This window comes from Pristiophorus japonicus, chromosome 16 (genome assembly GCF_044704955.1).
Source record: "Pristiophorus japonicus isolate sPriJap1 chromosome 16, sPriJap1.hap1, whole genome shotgun sequence".
In the NCBI taxonomy this organism is placed as follows: Eukaryota; Metazoa; Chordata; class Chondrichthyes; family Pristiophoridae; genus Pristiophorus; species Pristiophorus japonicus.
The window spans coordinates 12,646,342-12,657,564 of NC_091992.1; the positions used below are offsets into that span (position 1 = coordinate 12,646,342).

The 11,223-nt window shown below is 45.6% G+C and overlaps 1 protein-coding gene across 7 annotated transcripts in view; it reads right to left on the bottom strand.

Moving 5' to 3' along the window:
* nf1a (neurofibromin 1a) overlaps window positions 1-11,223 on the bottom strand; it is a 321,789-nt gene that overhangs the window by 236,555 nt on the left and 74,011 nt on the right. For all 7 annotated transcript variants that reach the window (XM_070856992.1, XM_070856995.1, XM_070856993.1 and 4 more), the window contains exons 5-8: window positions 7,148-7,254; window positions 4,648-4,715; window positions 3,447-3,522; window positions 1,958-2,115 (exon numbers count right to left, since the gene is read on the bottom strand). In XM_070856992.1, coding sequence (XP_070713093.1) covers window positions 1,958-2,115; window positions 3,447-3,522; window positions 4,648-4,715; window positions 7,148-7,254 — 409 coding nt within the window. The remainder of the gene's footprint in view (window positions 1-1,957; window positions 2,116-3,446; window positions 3,523-4,647; window positions 4,716-7,147; window positions 7,255-11,223) is intronic.

Here is an 11,223-nt window from a genome sequence, read left to right on the forward strand (position 1 = left end):
AATCACAGAAACATAGAATTTACAGTGCAGAAGGAGGCCATTACAGCCCATCGTGTCTCACACAAATGCGACACCCCTTATACTGAAACATTCGACACTCCACCCCAACCGGAACCATGTGATCTCCTGGGAGAGGCAAAAACCAGATAAAAACCCAGGCCAATTGGGGGGGAAAAAAATCTGGGAAAATTCCTCTCCGACCCATCCAGGCAATTGAAATTAGTCCTGACCGTATCTGATTTCCCTGCAGCACTTGCCAGCATATCTGAGCCAGCCAAGAGGTTATCCAGTCTAATCCCACTTACCAGCTCTAGGTCCGTAACTCTGCAGGTTATGGCACTTCAAATGTCCATCCAAGCTCCTTTTAAATGTGGTGAGGGTTTCTGCATCCATCACCCTTCCAGGCAGCGAGTTTGAGACCCCCACAACCCTCTGCGTGAAGAAGCCTCCCCTTAAATCCTCTCTGAACCTTCCACCAACCACCTTAAAACTATGCCCCCTCATAATTGACCCCTCCACCAAGGGAAATAGGCCCCTGCTATCCACTATATCCAGGCCCCTCAAAAAGGTCACTTCAGCCTTCTCTGTTCCAATGAGAAACTCAGCCTATTCAATCTGTCCTCATTGCTAAGATTCTCCATTCCAGACAGCATCGTCGTAAATCTCCTCTGCACCCTCTCCAGTGCAATCACATCCTTCCTACAATACGGCGACCAGAACTGCACACAGTACTCCAGCTGTGGCCTAACCAAAGTATTACAATTTAAGCATAACCTCCCTGTTCTTGTATTCTGTGCCTCCGCCAATAAAGGCAAGCATTCCGTATGCCTTCTTAACCACCTTATCCACCTGGCCTACTACTTTCAGGGATCTGTGGACAAGCACTCCAAGGTCCCTTTGTTCATCTACACTTTTAAGTGGCCTACTGCTTAATGTGTATACCCTTTCCTTATTAGCCCTCCTAAAGTGCATTACCTCACACTTCTCTGAATTAAATGCCATTTGCCACTGCTCTGCCCACCTAACCAGTAGATTGATATCCTCCTGCAGTCCATGACTTTCCTCTTCATTATCAACCACACAACCAATTTTAGTGTCATCTGCAAACTTCTTAATCATACTCCCTGTATTCAAATCTCGATCATTGATGTATACCACAAAAAGCAAAGGGGCCAGTATTGAGCCCTGCAGAACCCCACTGGAAACACCCATCACCCTTTGCTTTCTACCTCTAAGCCAATTTGGGATCCAACTTGCCACTTTGCCCTGGATCCCATGGGCTTTAACCTTCATGACCAGTCTACCATGTGGGACCTTCTCAAAAGCTTTGCTCAAGTCCATATACACATCGTACACACTATCCTCATCGACCCTCCTGGTTACCTCCTCAAAAAATTCAATCAGGTTAGTCAAACACGATCCTCCCTGAACAAATCCGTGCTGACTGTCCCTAATTAATCCTTGCCTTTCCAAATGTAGATTTATCCTGTCTTTCAGGATTTTTTCCAACAGCAGAATATGGCAGAAAGGAATTTGTGGTGAGCTCCTCTGATGGATCACTTAGTTTATATGATCCATACTGACCAACTAGGACATGGACTTCATGTAGTGAACACACACTAGCCAAGTAGGCCCTGGGCTTGATCCTCAGTCCAACCAGAGTTGACCAATTTCAGTCTGGTGGTGGTGGAAAGTTAACCAGGATTCTTGCTCCTGATCACTATCCACTGATCCCTGCTAGAAGCGTGCCCACATGGACGCCAAATGAAAACAGAACCGTACTTAGTTGCAATGTCTTCTACGGTTAAACAGCCTTCTGACATGCACCAACAAGGCTCACAAATGAGTAATTGCAGTTTGCTTGAGGCACCAGAGATGGGGCAACCAAGCAACACCCAAGGGACTGTTGCTTGCGGCAAGGTGTCAACATCTTGAAGATGGGAGAAATTAAAATTACCTTGTTCATTTTGCTTTCTTCAACTACTTCCTTAGAGATGTCCTGCAGAATGTCAGGAGACAGGATGAGGAGGATGATCTGCAAAGGCCATACCGCTGCTTTCCGTTTGGCGCTTTCAGCAAAGCTATCCACAAGGTCAAACAGCTTCTCCGAACAATCTTTTATTTTGTGCAGTGGAGAGGTGGGAGGGGCAGAGAGAAAAGGAGTGCAAACAGTGAGAATACATCCAAGTGATATGGACTGTGCTGGTAGCAAAGCTAATAAACCAGCCAGTCTAAATGAAATATTTTTTTTTAATATAAAATGAGAAAATATGAGTTGACTGTACATACTCAAAATGTTCCTTTATCTAAAAATAAAGTCATTGTTCAATAGAAGCACGTAGACATTTCTTGGAGAGCAGTACAATTTATTTGATTAAAACCCAGACATTCCACAACTGCTCCACATCCCGTAGATCTACAGCACCTGTTTAAGTCATCAGTGGTAAATGCAATGGATGCACTCAAACCACATGGGACTGCAGAGGAATATTAATACTTGGGTAGAACTGTTTGGAGTGGATGAGTTATGAGGGGACAGCATGCATGAACACGTTCAGTGCCTTGAATGCACTTCCGTCTGTGGCAGGAATCAATGATATAAAACTGTAACATTTTATTGGACCAGACATGTGCACTTTTCTTCTTGAAGGAAGAGAACAAATCTAATACCCTATTGGATATCGAGCAAATAGGAATTCATTATTACAATTTAATTTTCTTAGCAAGAGAGTAAATATAAACCTACTGTTTTTCTTCATTTTTATTAACTGTTTATCAGCAATCTCCAGCTGTCTGTGGACGAATACACTGCAATACCACATGATTGATATCGAACTATCAGGCAAGTGAGCACTAACCCATCAGCTTTTAGCCTTACATCAGTCACTGCACTCCAAATGTAATCTATTGTGTGATGCACTGAGATATTTCAATATTGTAAGGCACTATATAACACTTTATTTCTTTTTAAATGTGTGTTCTCTCAGAATATGGGAGATGCTGACAAAACCGCATTCACTGCCCTGCCCCGGGAGCGAGCCCTCTCTTTCGACTGTTGCATTCCTTGTGCTGATGAATGCAAGCATGTTGTACTTTCTAGTCAGTTATTTTTACTTCACCATTTGTTTACCATAAATCACAATAAAAGTAAAATGAATAATTCTCCAAGTACTTCTTATGCCTTTCAGATTTTACTAAAAATAATTGGCCAAAGTTGAAATCTACCCACATGGGCCTGACTGTCACTACTCATTTACGCTTATAATAAGGGTACTGCTTCACAAAGAATCCACTGAGGTCTAAATACAAGTAAACACAACCACTACAATATCCAAGGAAAATACAAGTTTTAGCAAACACTGCATGAATATCCCTCCCCAGCACAAACATGTACTGTTGCTTCCATTCCAGCACTAATGGCAGTTGTCATTTTTAGCATCACTTACCTGCTAGGTCAGGCTGGGGTCTCTGATACAGCATGGTGAACTCGTCTGGATAACTTTCCACCCAATTCCAAAACGCCTAGAGGTTAAACAATTTATCACATTTTGTAAGTACTTCAACTTTAAACAAAACGATTGAATTAGAAATCACGTGTAAGATATTGCATCTGAATCAGCTGACAACTGGGTCTGTTTTGCAATTCTGAAAGCTTCATTTCATGGTTCACTTGTGCCGTAAAGTTTGCTCTAACAAATTAAATGCATTAATGTGCAATGTTCTATCGATATTTAAAAACACAAATGCTGCCTTTTGAAAAACATGAAAACTTTTCATCCCGTATAGACCAACATCACTGCTCTCTTTTAAACCACACAGCTCAAGACCCAGCCCTGGCTGACATTCAAACCCAGTGGATGCATCAGTACAGATTTTCAACAGCTTTCAACTGCACTTCTTTATGGGACACCTCATGTACAAAGAATATCCGGATAGGAGGATGGGAAAGGGAAAGTGGGGGAGGGAAGGGGGGGGGGGGGGAGAAAGAGAAGTGAGATAAGAATGGGAAAAAGACATGAGGACAGATGCACATAAAGGTGCAGTTTCCCAGACAGGCTTTAAAGGAGCAGAAACACTGATCAAAGTTTCCTGCTGTCTATTCCAGGGACTATGACAGAAAAAAAGACACTGATTTATATAGCGCTTTTCACAACTTCAGGACGTCCAAAAGCGCTTTACCGTCAAGGAAGTGCTTTTGAAGTGTAATCATTGTTGTAATGTGGGAAGAACACAGCAATCCCCCACAAACAGCAATGTGATAATGACCGGATAATCTATTTTAGTGATGTTGATTGAGGGATAAATATTGGCCAAAACACTACAGGAAAGTGCCAGCTCTTCTCTGAAATAGTGCCGTGGGATCTTTTACATGCACCAGACGGTTTAAGTCTTCCAAGTTTCTTAAGGTGACCAAGACAATTATGGATCTAAACTTCCAAGATGTTAAAAAAAACATTTATCATAAGCACCCCCACACATTTTGTTGAAACAGGGCTATAATTCCATGGATTCAGCAGTGAACAGATGTGTGCGCAATTTTGGAATGCTTCAATTGTTGTACACAGATGAACCATCACTCAAATTATCTTCCTGCATCCATCAGATGTCCACCAGATGATTAGTGGCAAAATGCAAAGTCACGCTTACCTTTTCAAGACTGTTTATGACTGCCAACTGAGCTGCCTTTTTCAGTGATTTGAATTTAAAGACCGTCTCTGTAGCAAATAAAAGGGTTTCATTAGGTTTTTTTTCCTGGACCATTTGGAACAAATCCCGGAAAAAATGAAGTGGTAAATATTTGGGAAATAGAATGAACAGGGCTAAGTTCAAGGAGGGTATACACTTGTTTAGGTTAAAGGATTAATTGTGCATTCTACATTCTGAGTTCCAAGTTATTAAATCGAGCACTTCATTGACTTGGAATATTCTCCTCCACCCACCCCATCATTAAATGCATGCACCATTTGTCTCCTCCCTTTGCCACGTTTTAACCACAATAGAGGGGTCAGGTAGGCAACCAGCTTCCAGTTCTCGGTCACGTCCTTTCAAGGGCCTCAAAGAAGTTCAAGGGAGGCATCCCAATTGACTCACCTTCCCCATCTCCCTACCGGAAACACAAAGCATCCTCCTTAGCCCCTCAAACAACAGCAGAGCAAGAACTCCAAGGCTGGATGAACCGCCAACCTTTGGCACAATAGACTGCTTCACTGTAACACAACCTCTTGTTTTAATGAAAGGCACTAACGTGTAAAACAGAGGCAGTGACAAGTGACACAGAAAAGGAGCAGGACTGACATATACCCCACATGCACACAGACCCAACACTGCCAACAGCTCGAGTTAAAGGCAAGTTAATCCTGCCATTTCCCTCCATGTTACACACAGCTCAACTATTATCCCTCAAGAACCAGTTTGTTCCCACCCTTAACCGCATTCTGCTCACATCAAGCAATTGTTCTGCATAGGTGATACGTAGGATGCTTTAAAAATACTACATTGGTATTTGAGCTGGTACAGAAACAGATCCATCACTCATTTCAAAAAAAGTTGAGCCAAGTTTAAAATCACTTTATACATGAATATTCAAATTTCCATGTTTATCCCAAATGTGTGCATGACCATGAACAAGAGCAATATTGTGCATCTCCTATTCTCTTTCAAACATTTGGACCACTTACTTGTAGTCAATGTCAACTTCAGACAGACCAAATTCCATAGAGACTTACTAGGGCCATCAATAGCTTCAACACTCCCTCTAATCTCCCTGCTCAGGCCTTCAAACTTCTCCTCTGATGTGGAAAAAGTCACAGGGATTGAATTTCTGCATAGGTTTCCCCAAAGTATCCACTGCAACTTTGGTGGAAGAGCCAAGGAAACCCTGGAGATGCTGTATGAAGGCAGACGATCGGGAGAAACCCTGCGGAAATTGCAAACTTTTGTAGAGCTTTATATAGCTTTTGTTGCTGCCTTTTAAACTGGTCTTTGTAAGCTTGTTATAATGTTAATGAAGCGTTCGCTCCCTACCTCACTTCGAGGTGCTCAAGATTACCACCACTGGGCAGCTGCTGCCCAGCTGTACCCAAGTCTTAGAACTTTGTTACTCGTGCTTTTCATACACTTGCCTGTCTGAAGCATAATGTCCACCCAATGATTTAATATCTCGTCCCCACCTTCAAAAGAAAACAGAACTCCTGTCCATTTTAGGGCAAAGGAAGCAAATTGTTGTATTACCAGCTAATCCTCAAGCTCTCTCACATCAGACTCAGCAATGTTGCACAAATAATAATAGATATCTCCCCACACTGCACACTGAAACAGACCCATCCACAGACAGAGTGCTTTCCACAAACACTGCACCAACGTGACCTCTTTCATTTCCCATACTGCACATTAGTCAATTGTCAGTGGGATTGCCAATTTACTTCAATTGCGATATTGCAGTGAAACATCAAACTTCCATAGATTCAGACTGCACAAACGCATTTTACTATTGTCACCCAAGAGGACAGACATGATCTCTTTAGCTGCTTGCTCAGAATGAAACAAGTGGCGTAAAACTTCAGTCAGTGTTCGGATTTCTATCCCACATTCAGTCCACTGCCACAATCTCCTCCTTTCATCTGTAGAGAATTGGCTGCTTATGCCGTCATCTCATTCTCTCCATTGCAGAAACCCAAACCTACATCATCGCTTTTTTGAAAATGTCTCTCATCAGTCTCTCCACCTCCATCCTTACAAACTACACACCTGAAGTCCTCGCTCAGACCAAGTTCCATACACACGTGCATGCACCTGGCATTTCTCAAAGTCTAGATGACTGCACCCACCCTACTGCTCGATCGTTGATCTTTCAGTCATTGCACCAGATAGCCTGTGGAACATCTGCTAAATCCCATTCACCTTGCTATCTCCCATACTGCCTTCAAAGAAAGCCCATTTCTTGCTCATGCCTCTGGTTTCTGACCTCATCCAACGGTATTATTTCCAGTAATGGTATCCACATATGGTCTGAAGCCTTGAGGCTTCACTTTCAAAATTTAAAAACATTGAGGCAGGAGGAAAAAGCAGGAGAGGAAGTTTAGTTTCTGAAAGTGCAAAGATATTTAACCCTGAAAAAAAGAGTAAAAAACACCTAAATGCACTTTACCTTGCAACAATCGCTTGAGTCTTGTGCAATCCACATTAATGTGCTGTATTAATTCGATGTCATTGACGTCTGTACTGTCTTCCGAGCACAAAGCCAGCTCCTGTAACCTACAAATGAATAATATATAACTTATTCAGTGAGCAAATAGGTGTGAACAATTAGAAAGCTAATCAGCAGCAAACCCAGGTTTGCTCAAACATAGCAACTAAACTAAGCACTGACCAAGCAGCACATCCAACTCTTGCTGAAGATCATCAATAGTACAATAATTGACGACTTAAAGGAATATGTTTTGAGAAAGTGTTACTGCAGTTTTATTCCTGAAAATCAAAAAAAAAGAGGGCACAGTAAAAGCGACAAATACAGCCCAATGAACATAGTCCCGGGAATTGGCTGCAAGTACGAATTTTATGTTTGAGATTTATTTCCCTTCAAATTTGCAGGCCAGCAACAATAAGGGCTACTTAATAGGACCCGGGGGGCAGGGTCGATTGTGTTACCCAAGTCTTGCGAGTGCTTACAATCTCAATCTAAAAGACAGTTCTTTTGGGGTAGTCTAAGATTTTGTAACTGAAGAACTGTATGCCACTGTAGCCCTGGATGTTGAATCATGCCACTGACTGCGCAACAGGATTGACTCAGAACTGTTTCAGATTTTAAGCTGTGCTCACCACCTTGATCCAAAGCAACATACCATCTGTTACAGTGCAGCAAGATTTATGATTCAAAGTTATTTAGTGCATTTCCTGTGACAAGGGGCAGCAGCAGTGAGATGGATTGGACGAATTGGGCTGAAATATGGGTCCTGGGTGACATTTGTACGCTACCTTTTCCTCTCTCTCTCTTAGGCGGCCCCTTGAATGAGGATGACGTGCTTCCGCGCCAAAAGGGGATAAGTTCAATGAGTTCACAGGTGTTTTAATGAAGGACCTAATATTCCAGGTCCAGAACTGCATATTGAAGGGTGGAAAATGCATGTGCGTGGATTTTTTTTCAAACATAAGGTGGCCGTTGCACACCAGCCACCACACGGGTTTGACAGAGCTTGGTCTTGGTCCAGTGGCAAGGGTTAACCAGGACGACTGTAGACCAGCTCTGCTGCACGGACTTAGTGCGCACACATATCGCAGTGTGGGCTGGCCCGTGCTGCCCCTGGGCCCATGCCTCTTCTGGGCCCCGATCACATCACTCTACAGTTTCTCGCCACTCCCTCGCCCTGACCTCACCGCTCCTGCTGTACCTGCTCACACTCCAATCACCGACCTGGGATATGACTGGCTCGCGCTGTACCCTGTAGTGGTATGTCACCACGCTGCTCCGAGGCCATAAGCTCGCCGCTCCTTTTAAGGCCTGCCCCGACCTGCCATTGATGCTCCCACGCAGGTCGGGGCCACCACGCTGATCCCAGACCCTCGCTCGCCGCTCCTTTTAAACAGCGTGGCGGCCCCGACCTGTGTGGGAACATCAGCGGCAAGTCGGGGCCTTAAAAGGAGCGGTGAGTGGCGGCCTGGGAGCAGCTACCTTCCATCAGATGGTAAGATGCCAATCGCAGCTGGGACAACACTGGAGGTGGTATGTGACACCTCGAAAAAGTCCGCTACATTTGCAAACATTGTCCATTGAAATTGGCCTCTATTTCTCTGGATGATATTTATATTGTCGCTCCATTTAATTGCTGCAAATTTTTCTCAAGTTGCGTTCTCTTCCTCTCGCCAGAAGTCATTATGTGGATAAGTTTCACAAAGAAAAGCGAGTCATAATTTTCCGATATTAGAACAGTGACTACACTTCAAAAAGTACTTCATTGGCTGTAAAGCACTTTGGGACATCCGTCTGGTGGTCGTGAAGTGTGATCTATAAATGCAAGTCTCTCTTTCTTTCTATCATTTACCCATAATTCTCAACAGGAAAAAGTTCTCTTGCACATCCCACATTCATTAAGCAGTGGGTTTGGAGTGTGGTGAACAGAGAATTATGCAGCATTTCAAATAACCAGTGTGGAGAAGAATAAAGGATACGGTTACCCTTGGGTTTAATTTACTTTTCAAGGTTTAAAAAAAAATCTTTCCAGACACGGTACCCAATAGCTATACAGTACAGGTGGTATTTTACCCACAAAGAGACCTGCAGAACCCCCCTCATACTTTCAGAACTTTAAGGATCTTTGGCAAGAATGAATCATATAAAGAAAGACTTTCATTCATATAGCCTCAAATCTCTGGCGTGGGACTTGATCCCACAACCTTCTGACTCACTGTGTCCCACTGAGCCACGGCTGACACCAATGAAAAAAAATAACTGCTTTACAGCCCACTATCGAAATGTAACCTGTGATTTACACTATTACCTCATCCACAATCAGATTTAGTAGGCAGCAACCGTTTAATATTCCATATATACATGAAGGAGGCATAGCAAAATAAGGCATCGGAAGAAGAAATGTGCTGAAATGACAACTTTAGCCAGGACTGAAAAGGCATTAAAAAATGTACAACTTTTACATTGCATTTCAATTACAAAAGAACCATTAATCACAAATACTCAGTCATTACCATTTTGCAAAACGTGACTCTTAAACCAGCTGTACCATACCCTGCCTGCTCAAAGATGGCCACACCTCTCATCAAACAAACCAGTTCAGAGATATGCTCTCCATGAAACACCACCAGATCCTCCATCCCTTTGTGGGAATGTGTTATGACCGGCAAAGCTTGTGACATGCCAAGAATCCTACAGCTGCTGCAACAAGGCTTAAAATATGTCAAACAGGAAGATAGGAGGTTAAGAGGTCAGCAACATTAGTGCCAGCAGCCGACCAAACTTGGAGACCGACGTCATGAAAGGATGTAGGATTTACCCAATGCATTACTCAGCTCTGAAATCAAGCAAGCTCGGTATGTCCAGGACTTAAAAGTGAACCTACAGGGGCCATTTAAATGACTGCCATCAAATGAAGCACAAATAGTTTCCAGAAAATCTCAGCAGTAACCGAACTGCCAGCATGATTTTTGACTCTAACAAATAGTACACAAATGCATGCGTGCAGAATATTTCCTCTATTTCTCCCCTTTTCTTGGTCTCACTCTGCTTCCCCCCCCACCAATGTAACGTGCATGTAACGGTTCTGTGGAGCATTCCTACACAATCTTAAAATTAACTCTGTCCTAAATCTCTTGCATTTAATCACATCTATGTCCCATTGGAAACAGAGCGCGAGGCGGAGGGGGGGGCGAGGGGGAGAGGGCGAGGCGGAGAGGGGGAGAGGGCGAGGCGGAGAGGGGGAGAGGGGGAGGCGGAGAGGGGGAGGCAGAGAGGGGGAGAGGGGGAGGCAGAGAGGGGGAGAGGGGGAGGCAGAGAGGGGGAGAGGGGGAGGCAGAGAGGGGGAGGCAGAGAGGGGGAGAGGGGGAGGCGGAGAGGGGGAGAGGGGGAGGCGGAGAGGGGGAGGCGGAGAGGGGGAGAGGGGGAGGCGGAGGGGGAGGGGGAGGCGGAGAGGGGAGAGGGGGAGGCGGAGAGGGGGAGAGGGGGAGGCGGAGAGGGGGAGGCGGAGAGGGGGAGAGGGGGAGGCGGAGAGGGGGAGAGGGGGAGGCGGAGAGGGGGAGAGGGGGAGGCGGAGAGGGGGAGAGGGGGAGGCGGAGAGGGGGAGAGGGGGAGGCGGAGAGGGGGAGAGGGGGAGGCGGAGAGGGGGAGAGGGGGAGGCGGAGAGGGGAGAGGGGGGGAGGCGGAGAGGGGAGCGAGAGGGGGAGGGGGAGAGGGGGAGAGAGGGGGAGGCGGAGAGGGGGAGAGGGGGAGGCGGAGAGGGGGAGAGGGGGAGGCGGAGAGGGGGAGAGGGGAGGCGGAGAGGGGGAGAGGGGAGGGAGGGGGAGAGGGAGGGAGGAGGCGGAGGAGAGGGGGAGGCGGAGAGGGGAGAGGGGAGGCGGAGAGGGGGAGAGGGGGAGGCGGAGAGGGGAGAGGGGAGGCGGAGAGGGGGAGAGGGGAGAGGGGAGGAGGAGAGGGGAGAGGGGGAGGCGGAGAGGGGGAGAGGGGGAGAGGGGGAGGCAGGAGAGAGGGGAGAGGGGGAGGCGGAGAGGGGGAGAGGG